The sequence below is a fragment of the Entamoeba histolytica genome, genomic scaffold (assembly GCF_000208925.1).
Source record: "Entamoeba histolytica HM-1:IMSS scf_1104750518679 genomic scaffold, whole genome shotgun sequence".
NCBI classification, from domain to species: Eukaryota; Evosea; order Mastigamoebida; family Endamoebidae; genus Entamoeba; species Entamoeba histolytica.
In genome coordinates this window covers 8,575-33,563 of record NW_001915043.1, presented here as the reverse complement: position 1 = coordinate 33,563, position 24,989 = coordinate 8,575, and the positions used below count along the sequence as shown (strand labels likewise).

The 24,989-nt window shown below is 24.4% G+C and overlaps 10 protein-coding genes across 10 annotated transcripts, besides 1 other annotated feature; 6 read left to right on the top strand and 4 right to left on the bottom strand.

Moving 5' to 3' along the window:
• Window positions 1-1,240: 1,240 nt before the first annotated feature.
• On the top strand, window positions 1,241-5,316 carry EHI_158640 (Rap/Ran GTPase-activating protein, putative; the record flags this gene model as incomplete). The annotated part of the gene is made up of 2 exons (XM_644608.1): window positions 1,241-1,559; window positions 1,616-5,316. 2 exons carry the CDS (start codon window positions 1,241-1,243, stop codon window positions 5,314-5,316), a joined length of 4,020 nt encoding a protein of 1,339 aa, XP_649700.1.
• A 99-nt stretch (window positions 5,317-5,415) lies between these two features.
• On the top strand, window positions 5,416-7,911 carry EHI_158630 (leucine rich repeat / protein phosphatase 2C domain containing protein; the record flags this gene model as incomplete). Its single annotated transcript, XM_644609.1, has 1 exon — window positions 5,416-7,911. One exon carries the CDS (start codon window positions 5,416-5,418, stop codon window positions 7,909-7,911), a length of 2,496 nt encoding a protein of 831 aa, XP_649701.1.
• A 54-nt stretch (window positions 7,912-7,965) lies between these two features.
• On the bottom strand, window positions 7,966-9,174 carry EHI_158620 (uncharacterized protein; the record flags this gene model as incomplete). The annotated part of the gene is made up of 1 exon (XM_644610.1): window positions 7,966-9,174. One exon carries the CDS (start codon window positions 9,172-9,174, stop codon window positions 7,966-7,968), a length of 1,209 nt encoding a protein of 402 aa, XP_649702.1.
• Window positions 9,175-9,607: 433 nt separating this feature from the next.
• On the top strand, window positions 9,608-11,764 carry EHI_158610 (Activator 1 140 kDa subunit, putative; the record flags this gene model as incomplete). The annotated part of the gene is made up of 1 exon (XM_644611.1): window positions 9,608-11,764. One exon carries the CDS (start codon window positions 9,608-9,610, stop codon window positions 11,762-11,764), a length of 2,157 nt encoding a protein of 718 aa, XP_649703.1.
• A 419-nt stretch (window positions 11,765-12,183) lies between these two features.
• EHI_158600 (uncharacterized protein) lies at window positions 12,184-13,920 on the bottom strand (the record flags this gene model as incomplete). The annotated part of the gene is made up of 1 exon (XM_644613.1): window positions 12,184-13,920. One exon carries the CDS (start codon window positions 13,918-13,920, stop codon window positions 12,184-12,186), a length of 1,737 nt encoding a protein of 578 aa, XP_649705.1.
• Window positions 13,921-14,335: 415 nt separating this feature from the next.
• EHI_158590 (protein kinase, putative) lies at window positions 14,336-16,420 on the top strand (the record flags this gene model as incomplete). The annotated part of the gene is made up of 2 exons (XM_644614.1): window positions 14,336-14,470; window positions 14,528-16,420. The coding sequence occupies 2 exons, from the start codon at window positions 14,336-14,338 to the stop codon at window positions 16,418-16,420; spliced, it is 2,028 nt and encodes a 675-aa protein (XP_649706.1).
• Window positions 16,421-16,571: 151 nt separating this feature from the next.
• Window positions 16,572-20,468, top strand: EHI_158580 (ubiquitin carboxyl-terminal hydrolase domain containing protein; the record flags this gene model as incomplete). Its single annotated transcript, XM_644615.1, has 1 exon — window positions 16,572-20,468. The coding sequence occupies one exon, from the start codon at window positions 16,572-16,574 to the stop codon at window positions 20,466-20,468; it is 3,897 nt and encodes a 1,298-aa protein (XP_649707.1).
• Window positions 20,469-20,657: 189 nt separating this feature from the next.
• On the bottom strand, window positions 20,658-20,918 carry EHI_158570 (actobindin, putative; the record flags this gene model as incomplete). The annotated part of the gene is made up of 1 exon (XM_644616.1): window positions 20,658-20,918. One exon carries the CDS (start codon window positions 20,916-20,918, stop codon window positions 20,658-20,660), a length of 261 nt encoding a protein of 86 aa, XP_649708.1.
• A 261-nt stretch (window positions 20,919-21,179) lies between these two features.
• On the bottom strand, window positions 21,180-22,940 carry EHI_158560 (Skb1 methyltransferase, putative; the record flags this gene model as incomplete). The annotated part of the gene is made up of 1 exon (XM_644617.1): window positions 21,180-22,940. The coding sequence occupies one exon, from the start codon at window positions 22,938-22,940 to the stop codon at window positions 21,180-21,182; it is 1,761 nt and encodes a 586-aa protein (XP_649709.1).
• A 183-nt stretch (window positions 22,941-23,123) lies between these two features.
• On the top strand, window positions 23,124-23,558 carry EHI_158550 (40S ribosomal protein S26, putative; the record flags this gene model as incomplete). Its single annotated transcript, XM_644618.1, has 1 exon — window positions 23,124-23,558. The coding sequence occupies one exon, from the start codon at window positions 23,124-23,126 to the stop codon at window positions 23,556-23,558; it is 435 nt and encodes a 144-aa protein (XP_649710.1).
• Window positions 23,559-23,712: 154 nt separating this feature from the next.
• Window positions 23,713-24,987: a repeat region.
• Window positions 24,988-24,989: the final 2 nt, after the last annotated feature.

Below are 24,989 nucleotides of genomic sequence, written 5' to 3'. Positions count from 1 at the left end.
TTGTTTAATTATCTGTTGTATTTTCAACTTTGTTATTTCTTTACTATTCATTATTGTTTATTTTGTTATTTGTTTTGATTTTAAATTTCATTTGTTTGTGTTTCATACACCATTCTTATCATTTATTATATTTCTATTCTCTATTATTTCAATATTTGTAGTTTAAATAACAAATAGAATGAAACGTATTAGTAAATTGAAATTCAAATTGAATGAAAATGAAATGATAAGAAATTAACAAATAAAATAATGAAGAATATTAATATAAAAAGAAATGAATATAAACAATATAATTAATGAACTAAATAATATATTTGTATGAATTAACAATTCAATAACTACATCAAATAATAAATGAAATATTGTATTATTTGTAATTATAAAATAAAATAAAGTTATAATATTAAATACAAATTAAATATGAATTAAATATGAATTAAATAAATGAATATTCAAATGATGAGAATAACTAAAATACAATTAAAATAAATAGAATAAAACAAGAGAATAAAATGAAATTAAACAACACAAATAAAAATGATAAAAACAAAAGAAGAATAAAAATAAAGAAATATTCAATGAATTGAAACAATAAATATTCAATAAAAGTGAATGTTTAATGAAAGACATTATATTTATATAGAAGATAAAATAAAGAAGAAAAAATGATATGACAAATTGATAATTATAAATGATAAAAAGATAAAATAATATTTATTAATACAGTAGAAATGTATAACATTCACTAAGATAAATTTAAAAGAATAAATTAAATTACAATATAATTCCAATAAACAGAAGAATGAATAGTAAAGACAAACAGAGAATAAGATATTATAGTTTTATTTTTAAATAATGATAAAAGATAAAATGAATAATAATATGAAAGATATAATGAAATAATATAGAGATAATAGAAGTGGAATATAAGATATAGAAATACTTCATGAACATGATTCTGAAAAGAGTGAAAATAATAATCTCAAATAAATAACAAGAAATAGAAAAATCAATATTTACTTAAATTTAATTTAGTAATTTTTATTTATTTGATGTTATTGATAACAAAAGAACTTTAAATAAATTTTAAGATTTTTCAAATGAGTAAATCATTTTTATAAGTTTTTAATTTCCAGAATTTTATTGATTAAAAACATGAGTTAATGGCATTTTATTATCATCTTTTCAATTTCTATAAAAAGAAATTATTAAATCTATTAAATCTAATTATTAAAAGAAGATGAGTAGCGAAGTTGATAAGAAAATTCGAAAGAAACAAACTCTAATGTTTGAACCAAAAGAAAGTGTCAACAAAAAAGTTCGGGCATGTATTTCATTGTCAGAAAAATATATGTCACCTGATGATTTTGATAATTTTATAAAACAAAATCGTGAAATGTTTACTACATTAGTTATTGAATTATTTCAAAATATTTCTTCACACCTCAAAAAAGGAAAAATTTCAGTTAGTTATAAAGATGCTACAATTCATTTAAAAATCATAAGAATTATGTATAGACATTATTCCTTAGATGAATTAAAGAATTTTGAGTTGTATCGTTTGTGATTAAATTACAAGTAATAATCATAAAATCACTTTAACTGATTATTTTAGAGAAAGTTTTTGACAATTATTTGAAGATTGAATCACATCCAGAATTACGTGAAGCTTGTTTTAAAACTTTACTTGATATTATCCTTCATTATGGAGTTGAATCTACTTTAACATCAACATTCATTAAAAGTATCAATATAGGTCAACTCTATGATAATGAAAATGATTTTCCAGTAAATAAATTAGATTTTGGAGAAAATTGTTATTGTACTAGTCATGACCAAATTAATCAGAAAGAAATGACAAAGAAATTTATTAAAATTTTTATTGACTTAATTAAAACACCTGAAACATTTGATAAACTCTATTTATTATTAGAAGCATTATTATCATTTATTTATCCTCATTTTGCTGATCAAGCAAATTATAAGTATAAACAGGAACATCAAATAAATTTTGATGGTCATTCAAGTGAAGTAGAATTATTTGTATTAGAGGAATTGAAAGAATTATATACTTCACTTGTAGTTGATAGATTAAAGAAAAGACCTTCTTTTATTCTTTTTATTAAATATTATTTTAATCATGTTTTACAATTAGAAATTAATGAAACATCATCACAAGTTATTTTATCAGTAATTAGGTATTTTTCTAATCTCATTCTTCTTAATCCATTAGTTTTAGAAAAAGAAGAACAAGTTTTATCACTTCAAACTCATATCATTTCTTCTCTTTCAGTTATATTCGATAAACCATTCAGTTCTTCTACAGTAGAAATTTGTATGCCTTTAGCTACACAAATTAAACAAGAAATTTTAATAATTGCTAAAAGTTCTTTGAGTGATATATTAAAGAAAACAATGAAAGAAATGGTATTATGTTGTATTGATTATCTCATAAAACAAGAAAAAACTCCAATTGTTTCTTCATATATTGATTTATTAATTATTCTTTTTGTACAATGGAAATTTGGACCTGACCAATGGAAAATATTAAAAGATGATTTATCTAAGTATTATTATAATGAAAATGTTATATACCAAATTGGTATTAAAATTAAACATGTTGTTAGGATTATATTACAACATTTTTATTCTCCTTTATTACTTGAAAATACTGATGATGTAATTGTTGGTTCAAAAAAAGTTGAACGTTCAACTCATCTTGAAACAATAGAAGATATATTTGTTGCACCTTCTTTTGATGAATCATTTAAAGAATATCTTCCTGAAACAGATGGAGATAAAGCACTTGAATTATGGTATAATTTTTATTATTTATTTGAAGGAATTTTTAATCATTCTCTAAATGAAAGTTATGAACATGGACTATCATTATTATATGAAATAGCTATAACTTTTATTCAGTCTGAAACTAAATTATTTCAATTTGGAATATTACAATCAAATGAAAAAATATTAAAATTAGTTGACATTTTTGGTCAAATATTTTTTGATTCATTTGAACGTCAAAATCAAACTTCAAAAACTACAGAATTATTATATCGATTTATATGTAAATTAATTAATCGTTCATATGTAAGATTTAATAACGAAATATATAATTTATTTTATGAAAAAGTTATTAAAGGATTTGAAATTATTCCAATTATATTAATGGAAGAATTATATGATATTGTTTATAACCAAATTCCTGGATATCCACTTTTGATTCCTTACTTTGTTCAACACTTAAAATCTCTAAGTTCTGATTTATTATTACCAACATCAAATACAAATAGAAATTATCAAATTGTCCTTCTTTTAAGTTCTCTTATATGTGTAAATGAAAATTATCCATCTATTGTTCTTGACTTATCGAATGTTAATAAATTATCTTTTGAATTTAACTTAAAAGAAGAATTATCAGAATGTTTTAAACCATTATTAGAAGTATTTAAATCTATTTCATGTCAAATTTCTTTGATATATTCTATTGCTGCACATATAATATTTTCAAGAAAAATTAATCCTGATTTTAATATTGAGAAATTATTATTAATGATTATTGAAAAAATTGAAGTTGAAAATGAAAATATTTATAGACCTGCTAGTGAGGTTATTTGTGAATTAGCTTCTTTTACTAAATACTTTACTATTAATGATATTCAATTTATGATTAAAAGATTAATCAAAACTATATTAAATCCACAAGTAAAAACAGAAGCTATTGGTTGTGTTTTCACTGCACTAACAGAATGGGTATTTTCACCTTCGTTTATTTTTTTCAAAGCACTATCTCCTGAAATTATAGTTGATTTATTAAATGCAATTTCTTTTGCAATGACTTTAAAACAAGAAAAAAAGACTATTAATCCATTAAATCTTTATAGAGCATCAGCACCTGAATGTGCTGAAATTTTCATCCAAACTCTTTTAAATGCATTTGCATTTGTTCCAAGTGAGAAAGGAAATGATAAATATTTATCTTCACAAATAGAAGGAGAAGGTTCAACAACATGGTGGGCTTATGGAAATAATTTATTATCAATTGAAGAAAGAAAAGATGAAAATTTCTGTAGAATGATTATAAGAAATGCAGTTGGTAAAAGTTCATGGAATGTTCAATCAGTTTCTATTTTAGATGATATTGGAATACCAAATGATACCTGTGTAAGAAAACTGAGCGTAAAAGATATTATTACATCTGCACCAAAAGAAAAAATAGAAGAAAAACCAATTGATCCACATGAAAATAAATTACGTTCTCTTATTAATCAAATTTTAGACCAAGAACCTGATTTCTTAGATTGGGAATTACCTAATAATATTAATAAAGAAGAATATTGTAATGAATTAGAATCTTTAAAAGATACTTTTGAAAATATACAACAACAAATTAAAGGATTTAATGAAAACAAAATAGAAGAAGAAACAAATAAAATAATAACTTTAGAACGACATGAAATAGATTCAACTAAATTATTAATACAAATGTTATTATGTTCAACTCAAAATATTGATGTTATTGGAAAAAGTAATACCACATTAATTCCAATTACACCAACAGATAAATTTAAAACATTAGTAGAAGGATTAGATAAATCATGTGTTCGTAGTTTCCATAAAATAGGTCTTATTTATGTTAAAAATGGACAACATGACCAATTTGATATTCTTAAAAATCAAGAAGGATCACCAGCATATAAAGAATTTGTAGAAGGATTAGGATGGACCATTGATATTGAAACACATTCTGGATTTGTGGGTGGATTAGATAAAACATATTTATCAACAGGAAAGAATATTAGATATTTTGCTGATGCAACAAAAGAAGTTATTTTTCATGATATTACTCTAATGCCAACAGTTCTTAATGACGATCAACAAATAATTAAGAAACGACATGTTGGAAATGACTATGTTCATATTATTTGGAATGAAGCAGACATATACAGTCCTAGGACTATTTCATCTCAATTTAATGCTGCACATATTGTTATTAAACCAATTGGAAATGGTTTACATAAAATTAGAATTTGGAGAAAACAAAGTATTAGACAATTTGGTCCATTAATAGATGGGATGATTGTTGGAAAAGAAGTTCTTCCTAATTTAGTAAGAGAAACAGCTATTAACGCTAGTTATTGTTGTAGTTTAAATATATCACCAGATGATTATTTAAAACCATATTTAAGAAGAACAACACTTATTCAAGATATTATAGACAAAAATAAGGGATCTTCAAAAACCAACTTTTATTCTACACTTTCTATCATTACAAATCCACAAACTGTTACCGAATTAACTGACAAAAAATAAAACAATTTTTAAATGCCTGTTTTTTTTTTCATTCTTCTTATTAAAAAAGAAAAAAATAAAAATTTCATAGAAAAGAAATGAACTGTAATACTTCAATTTATGAATTACTTGGAACTTCAAGGTCTTCATTTAAAAGTTATTTCTGAATCAGACATCACTATAAATACTCTTGTTGAAGACCTAAATATTTCTGGAAATGATTTACAAAATTTTCCTAAATCTCTGAAGAATTTAACAAGATTAACTCACATTAATGCTGACTCAAACCAAATCAGTTCATTAGAAACACTAACAGAAATACCGTCGTTACTTAAATTAGATTTGTGTAGAAATTATATTGTAGAAATTCCAACTTGTTTATCAACATTAACTAAATTATATCAACTGTCTTTATTCGCAAATAAAATACGTACTTTGCCTTATACTTTAGGTTCATTAAAAGAACTTAATCTTGGATCAAATGAAATCACAAAAATACCTTTAGGATGTAATTTCTCATTACTAACTCATTTAGATTTAAGTCAAAATAATTTGTCTCAAATAGAAGGACTTACTGGATTGAATAATTTAATATATATTAACTTGGAATGTAATAAAATTACTTCCTTACCTTTTGTTGGTTGCTTATCTAAATTAGAAAGTATTAATATTTCAAATAATAATATTGAGGTTATTCCTGAATCTATCACTCAATTAACCTGTTTGTCTTTTTTCAACGCAGCTTCAAATCCTATCAAAACATTACCAACTGGATTTTTTAAATTAAAATCACTACGATTTATTTCATTAACAAATACATTAGTTGACTCATTCAATGAACCTTTAGATAATCTTATTAAATTACAAACATTACTTATGAATGACATTAAACTTAGTGAAATGCCTAATGGAATATGTCAGATTCATGAAATGAGAGACTTAAATCTAAGTAATAACAAAATCTCAGAGATTGATCATTTACCCTTAAGTACTGATAGTTTTAATGTATCTAATAATATTATTAACACATTCAACCCAGAAGGAACACCACAAATAGGAAATATTTATTTAAAAAACAATGATTTTGACCATTTTCCTTTGAAATTAATGGAAATTACTAATCTTCAATTATGTGATATTAGTAAAAATAAAATTATTACAATCCCTGATATACCTCTAGAATTAAAATACTTAAAATCTATTGATGTTAGTTTTAATGGACTTACTTCTATCCCACCTATTTTTGATCATTGTTCTCGTTTAACTAAATTAAATGCTTCTTATAATCAACTCACTTCATTTCCCCCTTCAAGATCATTACAACATATTCAAGTTTTATTATTATCAGGAAATCAGATAAGTCAAATTCCAAATGATGTATCAACACTTACACAATTGACTTTACTTCATCTTGCCAATAATTCATTCATTGACTTTCCTACTATTCTTTCAAAATTACCAAAACTTCAACGTCTATCATTGTCAATGAATTCATTAAGTAATTTCCCAGAATTTACAAATGGTGCATTAATTTCATTAGACATTTCATGTAATCGTCTTACCTCTATCAAATTCCCATATACAACAAATTTAAAAAGACTGAAACTCTCTCATAATGCTTTAGGAGAAATACCTAATACTCGTCCTCCTTTACCATCACTTCAAATACTTGATCTTTCATCTAATGGATTAACTAATTTTGTTCTTCACACTAATGAATTTCCATCATTATCTGTATTAGATTTAAGTTGTAATAATCTTTCTGTTAGTCCAAATATTGGTCAAAGAAAATTTGCATTACGTCTTGATGGAAATCCAAATTGGCAAGCCACACAATATCCATTCTTACCAAATTTCTTAAAACTAGAAGAGTTTAGTACTATACCCCCTTCATTTTCTTTTTGTTCTAAATGTTCTAATAGAGTAGAAATGCAAGATTCAATTATTTGCATTCCGAATTTTACTGCTCCAGACTTTTTCTTATTTGCTGCTATTGATGGTCATCTTGGAAGTGTTGTATCAAATACTTTTGCTACTAAATTTCCACAAATTCTTTACAACTTCTTGAAAACACAAAATATAAAAACAGCATTTTTCCAAGCATTTAAAGAAATGCAAAATCAATTAAAAGAAGCAAAAGTTACTGATGGTGCAGTTGTTACTGTTACATTTCTTACTCCTTCACATATTTATGTAGCACAATGTGGAGATTGTAGAGCAATTTATATAACTGAAAAAAAAGTAACTCAGTTATGTGAAGAACATACTCCATCTAATCCTCAAGAATTTAAAAGAATTAAAGAATGTGGTGGATATACTGAACGTGGAAGAGTTTTTGGTGAATATATAGTATCACGTTCAATTGGTGATATTAATCTTAAACCAGTCATTTCAGACTTACCAGAATTTGTTGTTTGTGATAGAACTGAAAATGAACAATTTTTAATTGTTGCTTCTGATGGTCTTTGGGATCAAGTCAGTAATAATGATATTGTTTCATTATTAAATAAAAAGAAAAGTTCTAGAACTGCCGAGCTTTCAGCATTGCTTTGTGATGTAGCTTTTGTATCAGGTTCAACGGACAATATTTGTGTTTTAGTCTGCAAATTAAATTAAATTCTTTTTTTAAAACTTGAATAGTTTCTCAAAATATGAACTTCAAAATCAAAATTAATAAGTTATTGATAGTGTAGTTTCTAATTTTTTCATTACCAAATCAGTTTCTTTACTCTTTGATTCTTCTATTGTTTTGTTAATTAATGTAAATATAGAATTATCAGAATATTCAAAGTCAACTGGTTCTTTATTAATGTCTCTATCTTCATTTAGTGCTTTTACCCAATAATTGTCCATTGAGTCACGACAATTCTTAAAATGTTGAATATTTTCTTTAAAGAAAGAAAATAAAGATACCATATAAGGTTTAAGACCAAATGCATGAAGCGAATTAAAGATTCTAGTAACTCTAAGGTAATTATGACCACTCCAATTAAAATTTTTAAAACGTTCTTTTCTAATTTTTTCATCAGGTAGTGGTGATATTTTTCCTGTTGAAAGATCAACAATATCCCCACCTAAGAAATTGATAAATAAACGATACATTCTAATAAATTTAAGTGTTATTTGGTTATCTTGTCTAAAATAATTTGCTTCTTCCTTATCAAGGGTATAACTATTCCAATTAAACATTGATTTAACAAATGTAGGAAATACCCATTGAACATAATCATGTCTACTTTCCATTACATTAAATCTTGGTTCTATTGTTAAATCCATTAATGAATGATAAAAGTCATCAATTCCCCAAGAATCTTTGATTTGATATGGTTTTACATTTTTAGTATTAAGTAATTTTTTTATTTTATTACCTAAAGAAAAATATGACTGTCGAGAGGAAATTCCTCCATATTCATTTTTAAAGAATAATAATATTTTAAAACTTTTTTCTACTTTTGTTTCTTTTTTATTTTGTTTAGTAAAAGAAGTTGTTGTTTTAATTTCTTTATTTGTTGTATGAGGCTTTTTAACAGTTTCATTCTCAATTTCTACTTGACGTTTTTCTTTAGTTTCTTCTTGTTGTAATAATTCTTCTTCGTTAATAGTTTGTTTTTTCTTTTCTTGTATACTTCTGTCTGTTTCTATTATTTCTCCTTTTACCACACCATTTTCTCGTTGAATTGTGTTATTACTATCTACAGCTGTGACTTGGGGGATTTCTGTCTGGTTAGGATTTTGTTGTTCTTCTTCCATAATTTTTGTATGCTTTACTTCTTCTTCCTTATTCTTTTGACTATTTGACTCTTCATTAGTTATTTCTTTGGTAATTTGTTCCTCACCCATTGGAGTATTGGTAGGAGATGAGTGTATATCAGATTGCATTATTTAAACAAAACTAGTTTTTCCTTTTAAATTAATAAATTGTTTAATTTCATTTTATTATTTTTATTATTTTCAGGTTTTTAAATGATGTTACATACTTTTAAAACTTTAAAACAATTCAAAAAACAGTATAATAAAATAGTGTTATTTGGTACTTGAAAAATTTATTAAGTAATACGCCTTTTGCATTATCAAAAAATTAATCAAATAACAAAAAAATTGATTAGAGTATTATCCCAATGAAAAAATTATTTTTGTTTTTATCTAAGAAACTGAAGAAAAACTCAATTCTCAAATGAGTCTTGTTTGTTTGAGGATACCTTATTTTAATATGAAAAGACATTAATATATTCAGGACAAGTGGTTTGTTTCAAAAACAAAACCAAAAATAAAAGATGGAGCAAAAGTTCTTTCGTCCTCTTCACATGAAAAAATGGGATCTCCACCTACTTCTATTCAACTGAGCTCAGAAAAAAAAGAAAATAAAGTTCAAAATAATGATAAAGAGGTTAAAAAACCTAAAATGCCATCATCAAAAACTAGTAAAAAGAAAATAAACAAACAAATAAAATCAGTTACAAAAGAACAAGAAACTAATGAACAACTTGATAGCATTGAAGAACAATATGATACAAAGACAGAAACAAAAATTTCGATAAATGTTATTGTTAAAAAAACAACTATTGAACCTAATAAACAAAAGAAAACATCTAAACCAATTGAATCGAAAAAAACCCACTTCAATGCTTTTAGTCATGATACTACAGCAAAAAATAAAGGATCAAAAATTATTCCAAGAGGAGTTGGAAATTTCTTTGGAGAAAATGAATTTCAAAAGAAAAATTTTGTATTAACAGGTGTATATGATGAATTAGATAGAGATGAAATGAAAGAGTATATTATTAGTTTTGGTGGAAATGTTGCAACAAGTATCAGCGGAAAAACTGCTGTTTTGATAGCTGGTGAAGAAGCTGGACCATCAAAAATTGAAAAAGCAAAAGAAAAAGGAATTCCTATATGGAGCGAAGATGATGTATTTAATTATGTAAAACAAAAATTAGGAAATAACGTAATAACAACGAGCATACCTAATCAAACAAATAATCAAAAACAACAACCAACTAATGTAGATGAAAACACTACTGTTATTAATTCAAATGAAATTATTTGGACAGAGAAATATAGACCCCAAACAAAAAGTGATCTTATTGGAAATAAAAATCAAATTGCTAAATTTTATACTTGGATTAATAAATGGGAAAAAGTTATTCCAGACAGAAGAGCTGTATTACTTGCTGGTGCTCCTGGAGTTGGAAAAACAACAGTATCTAAAATTGTTGGAAAAACTTTAGGGTTTAATCCAATTGAATTTAATGCTTCTGATACAAGAAATAAAAGTTCAATTGAATTAGCTATTAAACGAATATTTTTAAATGGACAAATAAGTATTGATGGAAGTAAAAATAAAAAGCCATTAATTATAATGGATGAAGTTGATGGAATGTCTTCTGGTGATAGAGGTGGAATTACTGAATTAGTTAAATATATAAAAGAAACTGAACAACCAATTGTATGTATTTGTAATGATATTATGGATAAAAAAATGCAACCATTAATAAATGTTTGTGAAACTATTAATTTTTCAAAAATTAGTGTTAGTGAATTAACTGAACGTTTAAAATATATTTGTGATAAAGAAGGTGTTCATGTAAGTGATGAAAATTTAAATCAAATTGCTTCTAAAGCACATGGAGATGTTAGATATGGAATTAATATGTTACAATCATTTGTGAAATGTGGAGTAACATTAGGAGAAAAAAATGAAGATGTTGATTATGTTGAAATAGTTCCTACGTTAATAACTCGATATTCTTCAACTAGTTTTATTGAAAAAAATGAGATTTTCTTTATGGATAATTTTATGATGCCAATTTATTTACATGATTCATTATTACGTGCTCAAAAGTTTTCTGCATTATCTAAATCATTTGGTTCATTTGCAATTGGTGATATTTTCCAAAATGTAGTTAATAAAACTCAAAATTGGAAATTAATGCCAATTACAGGAATATTTAAAGTTTGTCTTTCAACTTATTATGGTCAAACAACAAATCCAGGAATGAAGGTAATGTTTCCAAAAACATTAGGTAAAATAAGTAAACGAGGAGGAAATCAAACAAGGTTATTAATGTTAACAAATAAAACACCAGGGAAATTTATGGACTCAAGAGGATATGCAGCTATTCCTATGATGTATATAAGAAACACTATTATAAGGTTAATGTCTATTGATGTTAAACAAGCTGTTGCTGTTGCATTAAAATTTGGACTTGAGAAAGAAATTTGGGATGAAATGGTAAAAATTGGAATAAGTCTTGAGAAAGTAGAATTATTTAAAAGTGTATCAACAGCAAACAAAACTAAATTCACAAAAGAGCTAAAACAAGCAACAACTCCTGTGATTAAAGAAACAAAAGGAAGTTCTAAGAAAACAAAAAAAGAATATGAGGATGATTTAGAAGAGATGAGTGAAAGTATTGAAGAAGATGAAGAAGACAATGAACAAGTATTTGATGAGGATATGTTCTGATCACGAAAAATTTAAATTTCTATTTTATTTGTGAATTTTTTTTCTTTTATGAAAAGATTGAATCAATTCATTATACAATCTCATGAGATAAAACTTGAAATTGATTTAAGAAAGTAATGACCCAATCACCAGAGACAAATGAAAAACCAATGACCATTACAGAGTTTAATGATCAAACTGAAGAACTATTAAAATGCACAACGTCAGCTTTAATGAATAATGAAGAGTCTATTAAAAAGTTGTTAGATGTTTTAAATAAAAGTATAGAAGAAGAACAAAATAAGATTAAGATGTTAGACCAAAACATTGAACAATTTGAAAAAATGATGAACAATTTAACAAGTAGATTCCAACACTTGTTTAATAAGAATTTATAATTTAACTTTTATTTATAATAAGAATATTAATAGAATAAAATATTAATCTGAACCTCCACGTAAATTACTTGCTCCAACTAATAATTTTCTAAAAGTAACTTGAGAAAATGATTTATTTCCACTAATAATATAAAATGGTAATCCATTTGAAATATGTGGATTTTTAAAAAATGAACTTTCTTTACCATATTTAAATCCACAAACTCCAGTTGACAACACTGTTATTGGTAATCCAACTTCAATTAAATTACCAAATATACAATTTTGTAATTCAATAAATATTAAATGATATTTTGCTTTGTCATTTATTGAGTATGAATTAGCTGCTTTATTGATAATAAATTGATTCCACAATTCACGTTGTTCGTTAATACTAATTTCTTTTTTATTTAAAGAAGTATCAAAATCATTTTTTATTTCTTTTCCAATAGCATCAAAATGAAGAATAACATAAACAATATCTTCTAAATATTCTTCTCGTGTTTCAAGTATTTGACAAAGTGAAGATGCAAGAGCAAAAACCATACCTGTTCTATCACATCCACTTTTACAATTAATACAAATAACAATATTTGATAATAATAAATAAAGACAAAGAATTAATAATTCTTGAATTCTACTTTGAGTTATTAATTTTTCATGTCCATCAAGAATTGAACGTAATAAAATTGCACGTTGTTTTTCTTTTCCTGATAATATTTTAATAAGTTCTAATACTGTAATATCTTCTTTACATTGAATATCTTTCTTAAACCAATCAATTAATTGATATAAACCAATTTGATTAATATCTTTTGAAGTTGTTTCTCCAATAGAAATACCAAATAATTCATTTAAACTAAATTGATAATTTAAATGAGTTATTTCAATTCTCATTTTATTCCATACTTTTTCTTGTAATAAACGATGTTGTCTTTCTGCAATATTTTTTTCAGTTATTGCAAATTTAAAAGTACTAACTAATGAAATAGAACATACTTTAATTGTAGGAGATAATTGTAATGGATTAATTCTTTGATTAAAAGAAAGTTGTAATGAATTTGGTTTTATTGTATTCATTAATACTTGAATAAATTGACGAAGTCGAATATATGAATCAATAGCTCCACTTCTAATAATACAATTACCATTACATTTCATTGAATACACATTCATTAAATATTTTTGATATTCTGTTTTGGATAATATATGACATGTACCAACTGTTCCCATACCTTTATGAGCAATCCAAACTCCTTCTTCTTCTTCTTTAAATAAACTAAATCTTTTTCTATAACTAAAATTCCATTCAACTAATGATATTATACTTTCTTTTCCATTTGCTTTCCAACAATGTTTAATAGATCTTGGAATAATAGAAATATCTTCATGTTCAATATAAAGTCCTGATGATATATTTGCAATATATTCTTTTACTCTTTCTCTATCTGTTTCCCATGAAAGATAATTATCATCAGTAAATTTACTAATATCAACCATTTTAGGTACTGTTATATTCCACCCATTATGTATAGGTGATGGTTTTATTAATGGTTGTTTAATAAGTGCAATAACTTCATCAACTTTTAATAATAAACTTTTAGCACAAGGATTTATTATTTTTTGTGGTCGATGTCCAAATTTTGGTTTATTCATTCTAATAAAATATGAACTGCATAAACTAATTAATATTAATAAGAGTAATAAAGAGAAATAAGTAACTTCAGGTTTAATAGAAATATATCCTTCAACACTTTCTATGAATAAACGATAACTCATGATGATAATGTCTTTAAACATTGTGTTATTTAATTTGTGTTATTGTAAACTAAAACTTTTATTTTTATATTTAAAATTTCAAGTTTCACCTCCATAACTAAGTTGTCATCATCAACATCTTATCTTTTTAATTATTAATTTTGTTATTAACTTGTTAATAAACTATTTATAGTTGTTTCTAAATTTTTTTATACGAATCTATTTATATATTTTTATTTGAAAGAGAATTAGGTAAAAATCCCGAAATAAAGGATTTAAAATAGAATAAAATTTAGAAAAAAAAAAAAAAGAGAAAAGAAAAATAAAAATAAAAAGAGAAAAAATGAAAAAAAAGTGAAACAATTGAATTTTCTATTGAAAGAATCGAAGATTCAGATTCTAGAAGAGAAACAAAGAACAATGAACTCAAAAGAGATAAAGATTTAACAAGACATTAATGTCAACAACAACCCACCATCATAGAAAAAGATTTATTAAATCTGATTATCGTATGAATTACCTTTGTTCACAAGATAGTTTCTTTACTCCATTTACTAAAGAAAATCGTTCAATGTCACCAGGGAATGATTTTGTTTGTTTTAAGAAAGAATAGTTAATTTTTAAATAAAAAAAAACTTATTTAAAATAGGAATCTTCAGTACGACAAGCGACTATTACTTATATTGATGTACTAAAAAGATGTAATCCAAACCTCGATTTTTCTTCTGTTATTACAAAGAGAGCATTAACATCACCATCAACACCAGCACATAATGACTATCATGATAATTGTAAATATGATTATATTCTTTATACAGATGAGGTTATTGGAACTGGAGTTCCAGGAGTAGTTTCATATGGAAAAAAACAAGGAACAAGATATAGAGTTCTTTGTTTATTAGGACAAGGAGCATTTGGACAAGTTGTAAAATGTTTTGATGAAGTAAATAAAACATTTGTAGCAATTAAAGTATTAAAGAATAGACCAGCTTATTATAGACAAGCCATGTTAGAAATAGCAGTATTACAAGTATTAAATGAAAAATTTGATGTTGATGGACGTGGACATACTCTTCGTCTTTTAGACCATTTTGTATTTCATAATCATGTTTGTATTGTAACAGAATTATTATCAATTAATTTATATGAATTAATGAAACAAAATAATTGTCGTGCCTTATTTGTTCAATTAGCACGATCAATTCTTCAACAATTATTAGAAGCACTTGTTATATTATTTAGAAATGGAATTATTCATTGTGATCTTAAACCAGAAAATGTATTATTAATTGATGTATCAAGGAACATTAAATTAATAGATTTTGGTTCAGCATGTTTTGAAAATAGTACGTTATATTCTTATATTCAATCAAGACATTATAGATCACCAGAAGTTATATTAGGATTACCTTATTCTAGTGCAATTGATATGTGGTCATTTGGATGTATGGCAGCAGAATTATTTGTTGGAATACCAATATTTCCAGGAAACAGTGAATATAATATGTTATTTAAATTTATTAATATGTTAGGAATGCCTCCAAGAAATTTATTAGATAAAGGAAGTAAAACTTCTAAATTTTTTAGAAGAAAAAGACCATCAGAAATGAAAAATAAAGATGATGTTTGGGCATTTAAAAGTAAAAGAGAATTTGAAGAAGATAATAATATTTATACTGAACCTAATAGAGAATATTTTACATATAAAACATTAGAAGATATTGCTATGAAAGTTGCTTTTAGAGTTTCTTCTGCTGATGAGCCTCATAAACTGGAAATGAGAGTTGCATTTTTAGATTTTCTTAAACGTGCACTTCAATGGGATCCTGAAGTTAGAATGAGACCAGATCAAGCTTTACAACATCCTTTTATTACTAAAACTCCATTACCAAGTAATTATACTCTTCCACCTACTACAGAACCATTAAGATCATTCCCTCCAGGAACTCAACTTACTACTGAAGAAGTATTACAAAAAATTGCACCAAATCCAGCTGCAGCACAAAAGTTACGAACTATGGGATATAATGCTACAACATATTATCAAGTTTATGCTGATGGATTAAGTAAAGGAATTGTATTAAATATCCTTAATTCTAATCCATTCTTTTTACAACCAATGACACCACCTGCATTAATTCGTATAAATCAACAAGAAGAAGAAAAGAAAAGAAGATTATTAGAAGAAAATAAAGGAAATATTTTATATCAAGGAATTGGTTCATCTACAATTCAACAAGAAGTTATGAAGAATAGGTCTTTGTTTAAAGAACATTCGAAAAAAGAAGAACATAAGAAACAAAGAAGACAAACTGGTGATGTCTTCTCAAATAAAGGAATGGAAACTTTATCACCTCGTGCTGAAGACTTTTTAGTAGCACAAAGTATGAAAATTGATCAACAACAAGCTACTTCATATGCTGGTAGTAATATTACTTTACCAGGTTCTACATCAGATGGATCAATGGCAGGTTCTTGGAGTACACAAGCAGGCATGTTGCTTCCAGGAGGAACTACTGGAAGTATAAATCCATATGATTAAAAACATGTTTTTTAATAACAAATTATTTATTTTTTGTTTTTAAAGAAAAAAACAAAAGAAATATATATAACAAATTTAATAGATACTACAAAAAAAAAAAGGAAAAAATAATATTTAGTTCATTACAATAACTAAAAAATCAAAAGAATAAATGGACAAAAGTAATTTCAAAGAAGAAAGTAAAGAAAAAGATAATAAAAACATTGTTGAAAGAATTGAAGAAAGTATTAAAAAAAGGAATAGAGAAGAAAGTAAAGAAATAAAAAGAGAAATAAAAGAAAAAGAAATTAAACAAGAAGAATTAGAGGAAATAGAAAACATAATAGAAAGAAATACAATAAATGAAGGAAATAAAGAAATATATGAAGAACTAATAAAAATACCAAAAATACAAAAGTATATAATAAAAAATATAATTAAAGAAATTGAAATAAACTATGAATTATATGATCAATTTAATATTACTTTAACAGAAGAAAGTATTAAAGAAATATGTAATGATATTATAAAAGAAAAAGGAAATGAAAATAAAATAATTCAATTATTAAAATTATTATCAAAATGGGAATTTGAAAGTCTTAATGAAGAAGAAAAGAATTGTATAAAAAATTGTATTATACAAAGTAATAATAAATTAATAATTCAAATTGGATGTTCAATATTAAGAAAAGATCAAAATAATATTAATTATTTTGTTGATTTAATGAATATTGGAAATGATTTTGTTGCAGAAACAGCAGCAGATAATTTATTTGCAGAATGTTTAGATGATAATGTTCTAAATACATTAAGAAGATCAATATTAAATAATATGCCACCAGTATGTGAACGTGTTCAAGATATTATTATTTCTGTTTTACAAGCAAATAATCCAAAAATGAAAGATATAGAAAAAATAAAAATTGCATTAGAATTATCAAGATATAATCATCTTCATGACTTAAGAAAATATATTATTCATATCGTTCTTGAAGAAAAAACTCCTTTAAATGAAATTATTCAATGTTGTTTTGAAGTATTATCAAAAAAATTAAATTATCAAATTGATTTAGTTGAAAGTATTCGTTTTATATTAGAAAGATTAATTCCTTTTAATCAACAATTAAATCCAAGAAGAATGCAATTAAAATATAATAATAATTTTATTATTGTTTATTGTCGTCAAACTGCAGAAGAATTAATAAAACAATTAAATAAAAATGGAGTTGTAGTTGCATTTGGAGATGTTATACCAAAAAATACAGCATTAGAAGATGTTGGATTAAAAGAAGGAGATGAAATAATGATAGATGAAAATGTAGAATATGAAACTACAATAACAAACACAATAAAATTTATTGATATAACTAAAATAGAAAATGATGTAACACAATTAATTAATGGAAATATTAATGGTAAATTACAAATATTAGAAGTTCTTCCTTTTATAAAACAAAAATTTGAACCAAATTATATTCCATATAAATATTATAATTATTATAAACAACAAAATGATATTGAATTATTACATGAAGAACTTCTTTTATTTGATATTAATGATATTAATAATAAAGATACATTAGAAGTATATTGTAAATTACTTACATTATTATCAAATGATATTTGTAAAACTATTATTGAAACAAAATGTGAAGAAATTATTAATGAAAATGGAATGAAATTTATTCAACAATTATTTATTACACCAGAATTACATTATATTATTCCAAATGAATTATGGAAATGGGTTAATAAAATTGTTAATAAATTACAAGGAAATGAAAAACATTCATTTTGTTTTAATGCAGTTAAATTATATAAAGATAATCATGAATTTATAAATGAAGTAATAAAAATGAAAGATATTGTTTTAGTATCTATGCTTCTTAATCAAAATCCAACACCATATATTATTGAACAATGTAAAAATGTTTTTAATTTATTTAAAGATAACACACAAAGACAAAAAGAATTAAAACAATTTAATGAATTAGATTATTATTATTCAATTATTCAATATTATTCTCCTAATCCAAATGAAGTTATTGAATATATTAATCAAACAATTTCAACAAGAAGAAGATGGATATTATTAACATCATTAAAAACAATTCATAATATAAATGAAATAGTGAAAATTAATAATACAATTTCATATGAAGGAATAAATGAATTTGATTTTTCAGGGTTTTATAATCCATCCAAATTATGTTATATGACAAGTGTTTTAGTACAATTATTATCTATTGAAGAATTTCAAACAATATTAAGACAAACTTCATGTAAAAGTAGGGTAATTTTATTATTAATTTCAGCATTAAAATATTTTACAAAGAATGGAGAAGAATTTAAAATAGAAAACCTTCTATTAGAATTACAAAAATATACCAAAATGGAATTAAATGAATTTAATGATGTAAGTGAATTTATGATGTTATTATGGGATGTTTTAGAAAAAGAATTACCTGAAGAAGAATTTAAACAATTAGAAAAACATTTTATATTTCAAACTAAAAACAAAACATCAGAAGGTATTCAAGAAGATAAACATTTATTTTTAATTATTCCTTTTGGTGTAAAATCAATTGAAGAATATATTATTGAAAGAAATGATGAATTACAAACAATTGAAGAATATCCAGATTATCTTCAAATTCAATTTCAAAGATCATTATATAATAGTAATAAAACACAATGGAAAAATAATGATGAAATAAGTTTTGGATATTCAATTAAATTACCATTAAATAATGGTGAAAAAGAAAATTATATATTAAAAGGAATTATAGTTCATTTTGGAACTGTAAATATAGGACATTATATTAGTTATATATTAAATCCAGAAAATAATATTGATTGGATTTATTTTAATGATGATAAAGTAGAAAAAATTTCATGGTATAATTTTAATATTCAACAAAAATGTTTTGGTAAAAAAGATAAAAATGAATATATTAGTACCGCTTATATTCTTATTTATCAAAAACAATCAAAACTTAATAAAAATATTAATCAAATCTTTCATTTTGTTGAAGAAACTCATCCATTTGATATTCCTCTTCCAAATGTAATGGTAGATAAATTCTTTTCATTTTCATTACAAAGTAATTTAAAGTTACAAGATATTAGAATATTACATTATCTTAAAAATTATATGTTTGATATTACTAATTATCAAATTGTTACTAAAATGATTAAATTATTAACTTCAGAATCTGATATTGTTAGAAAAACTGTTCTTCAAATGTTTTTAAATTATCATAAATCTGTTAAACATATTGATTTTAGATTTATTGATGTTATAGTTCATTATGTATCTTCTTTTTATTCAATGTTTTATCCTTCTCCTTCAATTCATTTAAAAGAATTTATTACTTATTTAAATGTTTTTTGTGAAGGAGATGATGTTGAAATTAATTCATTTAGAAGAATTATTATTATTTATGCAACTAAATCATTATCATTACTTAATTTAATGTCACGTTCAACAATTGAAGAAGGTTTAGAAAAATTATTTTATCATTTAGTAAGTATTTCTCATCCAACTATTCAAGACATTGACAAAGATAATCAAATTATGAGATGGGTTTTAACTACTGATGGTGGTTCAAAAATTATTAAAGAATTATATAATGGAATGTTTTTAAAACTCGTTTTTATTATCAAAAAATGTTTTGCTTGTGATGAAGAAGAAATGTATTTAGACCTTTTTAAAATGATTTTAACTTCTAATGATAAAAAAGCTATCTTTTCTTTACTTTCAATTTATTCTGAATTTAATAGGTCTTCAATTAATAAACCTTTACCAGAAGCTTATTGTTATGGATTATTAACTTTAATTGAACCTACTAGACATGGAATGAATGTTATTCAATTAATTCTTTCTATTAAAAATCCATTAATAACAGAATGTTTAGATAAAATGTATGGAAGTTATGATTTATTTAAAACTACTATTAGAAAATATGCTCATTCATTAGATAGTTCATTAGATACTTTTGAAGATTCTAAATTAAAAATGTATGAACTTGGATATTCTGATGTTTATGATGAATGTGCAAAACATTAAAATAAATGAATTTGTCTTAATTAATTTAATGTTATAAAAAAAAACAATAAAAAATGAAAGAATAAAATAAAATGAAAGAATAAAAAATAATTTTAATTTTCTTTTATAATTTTTAATTAAAAATTATAAAATAGAAAAATGAAAGTTTCTTTTAACTTGAAGAAAACGATTGAATTGATTTAAAACCATTTATTTGGCTTTTGCTTGAATATCAGCAAGAAGTGCACCTCTATTGTTTTCTTGAACTTTAGCATCAGCTGGAATAACTGGAGCTGATCTATCATTAGTTTCAGCTTTCTTTAATTCTTTTCCTTCTTTAATTCCACTAAGAAGTTCATTTCTATCACCTTTCTTAATTTCAACATTTTCAATAACTGGTGCACTCTTATCAACTGTTTCAGTATGTTTAAGTTTTGCGTCAGCAATACCTGCAAGAGCTTTAGCGTCCATTTGTTTTACTTTGATATTTTTTAGTTTTGATTCTTTCTTTAAATAATGAAAAGAAGCTTCTAATCCTCTTTTTCACTACCAAACTATTTCATTATCCATTTTAATCGCCTCTAAACTCTTTTATGAGATGTGACGTCAGAACTGTTTTTTTTTTAATTTTAGTTCTTTTTTAGATTGACGTTTTTGTATTTCAACTTAATAATTCTGTATTTCTTATTATTTTGATATATATAACATAAATAAAATGTAAAAAATATTGAATTAATGAGAACGTTGAAGACTCATTGAATATTTACCACCTGCATTATGAAGACGAGAAAGAACAGGTGATGTAACTAACCACTCATACCATACACTAAATTTAGTTTCACATCTCCATAATTTTAGTTCTAAAATATCTCCTCTTTTTACTTCAATAGGAGAAATTAAAGGAAAGAATAAAGGAAACCATGAATACATTTCAGGTGAATGTTCATTTGGAACAATACTTAATTTAACTGTTTTATAAAGATCTACATTAAAAGTACCTGAAAACCCATGAATAACAGCATCATAATTCATTGGAAAAGATAATGTTATATAACGAGAATGATTTATTTGAGATGTTGGATGTTCAAATCTAAAACATTGTTGAGGAGAGGATAAAGGTTGATAATGATAATGATTACAAACACAAGGTAATTCAAATGAATGTTGTTCAACAATCATTTTAGTAAATAATAATGCAGAAGATATTGGTTGAATATAATTAGTATATCTATAAGGAATAGATATTCCATCATCTTTTAATACTTGAGGAAGTAAACAATCAAGACATTCAGGAGATAATTCATTATCACCAAAACTACCTAATAATTCACTTATAACAATATCAATTTGTTTTTCCATATGAACATTTCTCATATCATCAAAAATAATTTTAACATTATTCCAATATTCTTTATTCTTTCTAAATTTTAATGTTGCAATTGCATTTGGATTCTTTTCAATGGCATAAATTATTGTTTTATGTTCAATTCTAAAATTTTTACATATTTCAAGTGTTATTGCAATTAATGGTCCTCTTCCTGCTCCTGCAATTACAATTTTAAACGGATTTAATGGTGTTGATTTACTAAAAACATCTGATTTATCTTGAATTGCCATAATAATTGCTTCTCTATATTTTTCATATTTAAATGGTTCTTTTTCAAAAGACTCATAAACTATTGACTCTAAATTTTCTGATAATGGTTGAATTGGAATTTCTATTTGATCTCTATATGGTATTGTTGTTTCTTCATATCGAGAAATTTTCATTCTTGACTCTTTTAACCATTCAAAGTATTTTACATCTCTTTGCATTTCTTTTACATGACAACAATATCCTTTTAAAATAATAGCAATATCAAAATCCATTAAACTTTGAATAAATATTTCTAAACTTCTTGGTATTTTTCCATATTCATTTATTAATGATTTATTTATTACCACTCCACTTACATTTTCTGCTCTCCATATACTTAATAAATTATATTCTATTTCTTTATTTTGAAGAATAAGAAGTGGTCGAATATTTAAATTATATCCTAGTGTTTTTCTAAGTGTATTCCATCGTTTCCATGTATTTTCATCTAATAATAATGATATCCAAACAATACTTTGTGTAATTGAACAAATAGTATTAATACATTTTATATATTCTATTGAATAAGACTCATCTTCAGGAATAATAATACATGGCAACCTAATATGATTTACCCATTGTAATTCTTCATATAAATATTCTAATGAACGTGAACAATCAAATAATGATAATTTACCAAACCACCTTGTAGAAACAACAGAACTATCTAAATAACTATCAGAAAATGTTGGTTGAAATTGTTCTTCTTGATCATTCACATCAAATTCATATGATAAAGGAACAGAAATAAATGAAAAAGATTGAAGAATCTTATCACTTTTTTTTGAGACATCTACAAGATCAAAATCTTGAGAAGACAAATCAACTCCAATCGAAAGTTTATTTCGTTCGGTCATCAAATAAAAATTCTTCTTTGAATAATAAAGAACTAAAACAAATGAATAAAAACAATAGTTTTAAAATAAATAAAATAAACTAAAAGTATTAAATATTTAACTAAAACTAAAAGAAATTATAATTAAACTAAAAGAAATTATATCAAGGGTTTAAAAAAAAAATCATCTAATATTCGTACAGGCATGACTTCTAAGAGAAGAAACAACGGAAGATCTAAGAAGGGAAGAGGACACACTCAAAATGTTAGATGTAGTCATTGCGGAAGATGTGTACCAAAAGATAAAGCTATCAAAAGATATCAAATTAAAAATATCGTTGAAGCTGCTGCCGTCCGTGATATTTCTGATAATTCTGCTCTTACTAAATACAAGTTACCAAAAACTTATATGAAATTAGAATATTGCGTTTCATGTGGTATTCACGGAAGAGTTGTTAGAGTCAGATCTAGAACTGATAGAAGAAATAGACTTCCACCAAAGAGAGTCGTTAAGAAAACTAATAAACAACAAGCCGTTAAACCATCTACTGAAGCTGTTAAAGTTGAAATTCCAGCTGATGTTGTTACTGCACCAAAAGTTGCTGCCCAAAAGGAAAGACCATTCAAATACTTACAATAATTAACGTCTGACCTGTTGTTATTAATTTTGGTTATATTTTTCAATTCATTTTTATTATGGTTTATTCAAAATAGCTTTATCAAATTAATAAAGTAAAAAGTAATTATTTTAAAATAAGAAGTTAAGTATTATTTAACAAATATAAGTCATAAAATAAAAAGCAATTAATTAAGTATTAAAAGAAATAGCTTCTATTCTTCCTGGCTCAGGGGAGACTAATCACATCCCTTCGTCTTCTTCTTCTAGCAGCTCTACGGAGTATATTTGATTATTATTAAAGCAATGTTCAATGACATCATTCATGTGTTTTATGACAAGGTTTTTTACTTCTTTCTCGATGTCAATTTCAATTTTTATTTCTTTAATTAATCTAATGCTTTCTTTATTTATTAATCCATTTATTGAGATTACTACTGGATTTATTCTGACATCTTTTAATTTCTATTTTCATTAGCCTATTCTTTAATTAATTGTACATATTTCTTTTCTTCAAATATTCTCCATTAATATTGTGATCAGCAACAATAGTCATATCAAATATTAGACTAGTTTTATTCTTTTTATCTAATACATATATGTCTGGTATTTTGTGGTATTGTCCATCACTTTTATGCATTATTTGTTTGTTCAATATCATAGTGATGTCTTTATATTGTAACATTGTTTCATATGGTGGTTTTTATATTGATTATTTCCTGTGTATTTTCTTATTAATCAATATGATAATACCTATATTGTCATATTTTTCCATTTGTGATTTTTTATGATAAATACAAGATATTAGAATGTGTTTTATTGTTGTTATCTTGTCTTTACATAGTGTGCAGTATTTCAATCTTTCATTTTTCATTATTTTTGATTTTCTATACCCACAAAATATTGCTCCATCTTGCATTTTAGGTAATTAGAAAAATGTATTTTTCTTAATATTGATTGACTTCCATGCTTTCACTGTAGTAGTTTTATCTACTCATTTTGACTCAAACCATCTTCTAAAATGTCACTTATTTGATGACACTTCCATTTTTTGATGTATTTGTCATTAATTTTTTATTTCTATTACTACTTCTTTTTCTTTTTTCTTTTCAATACTTTCATTTATTATTTCTTCTATTTTTGTTTCATTTATTTTATGAATTGGTGGTTTTAATTCTATTCCATATTCCATTCTTACTGTACTACCTATCTAATATGTTATTTCAAATTTCACTTTCTCTGGTACAGTAGTACATCACTATTCTTACTATTTCATTAACATATTCGTCAATGATGTTTATTAGTCATTCATTTCTTCTAGAAGGACATATAGCCGATCTTTGGAGTTGAATCATTATATTTTGCCTTTCTTAAATATTTTCTTATCTCCAAATCAATTTTATCTAGGTCAGTGATTTTCCAATTTACAACTGATGCTGAATATCTGAAGATATT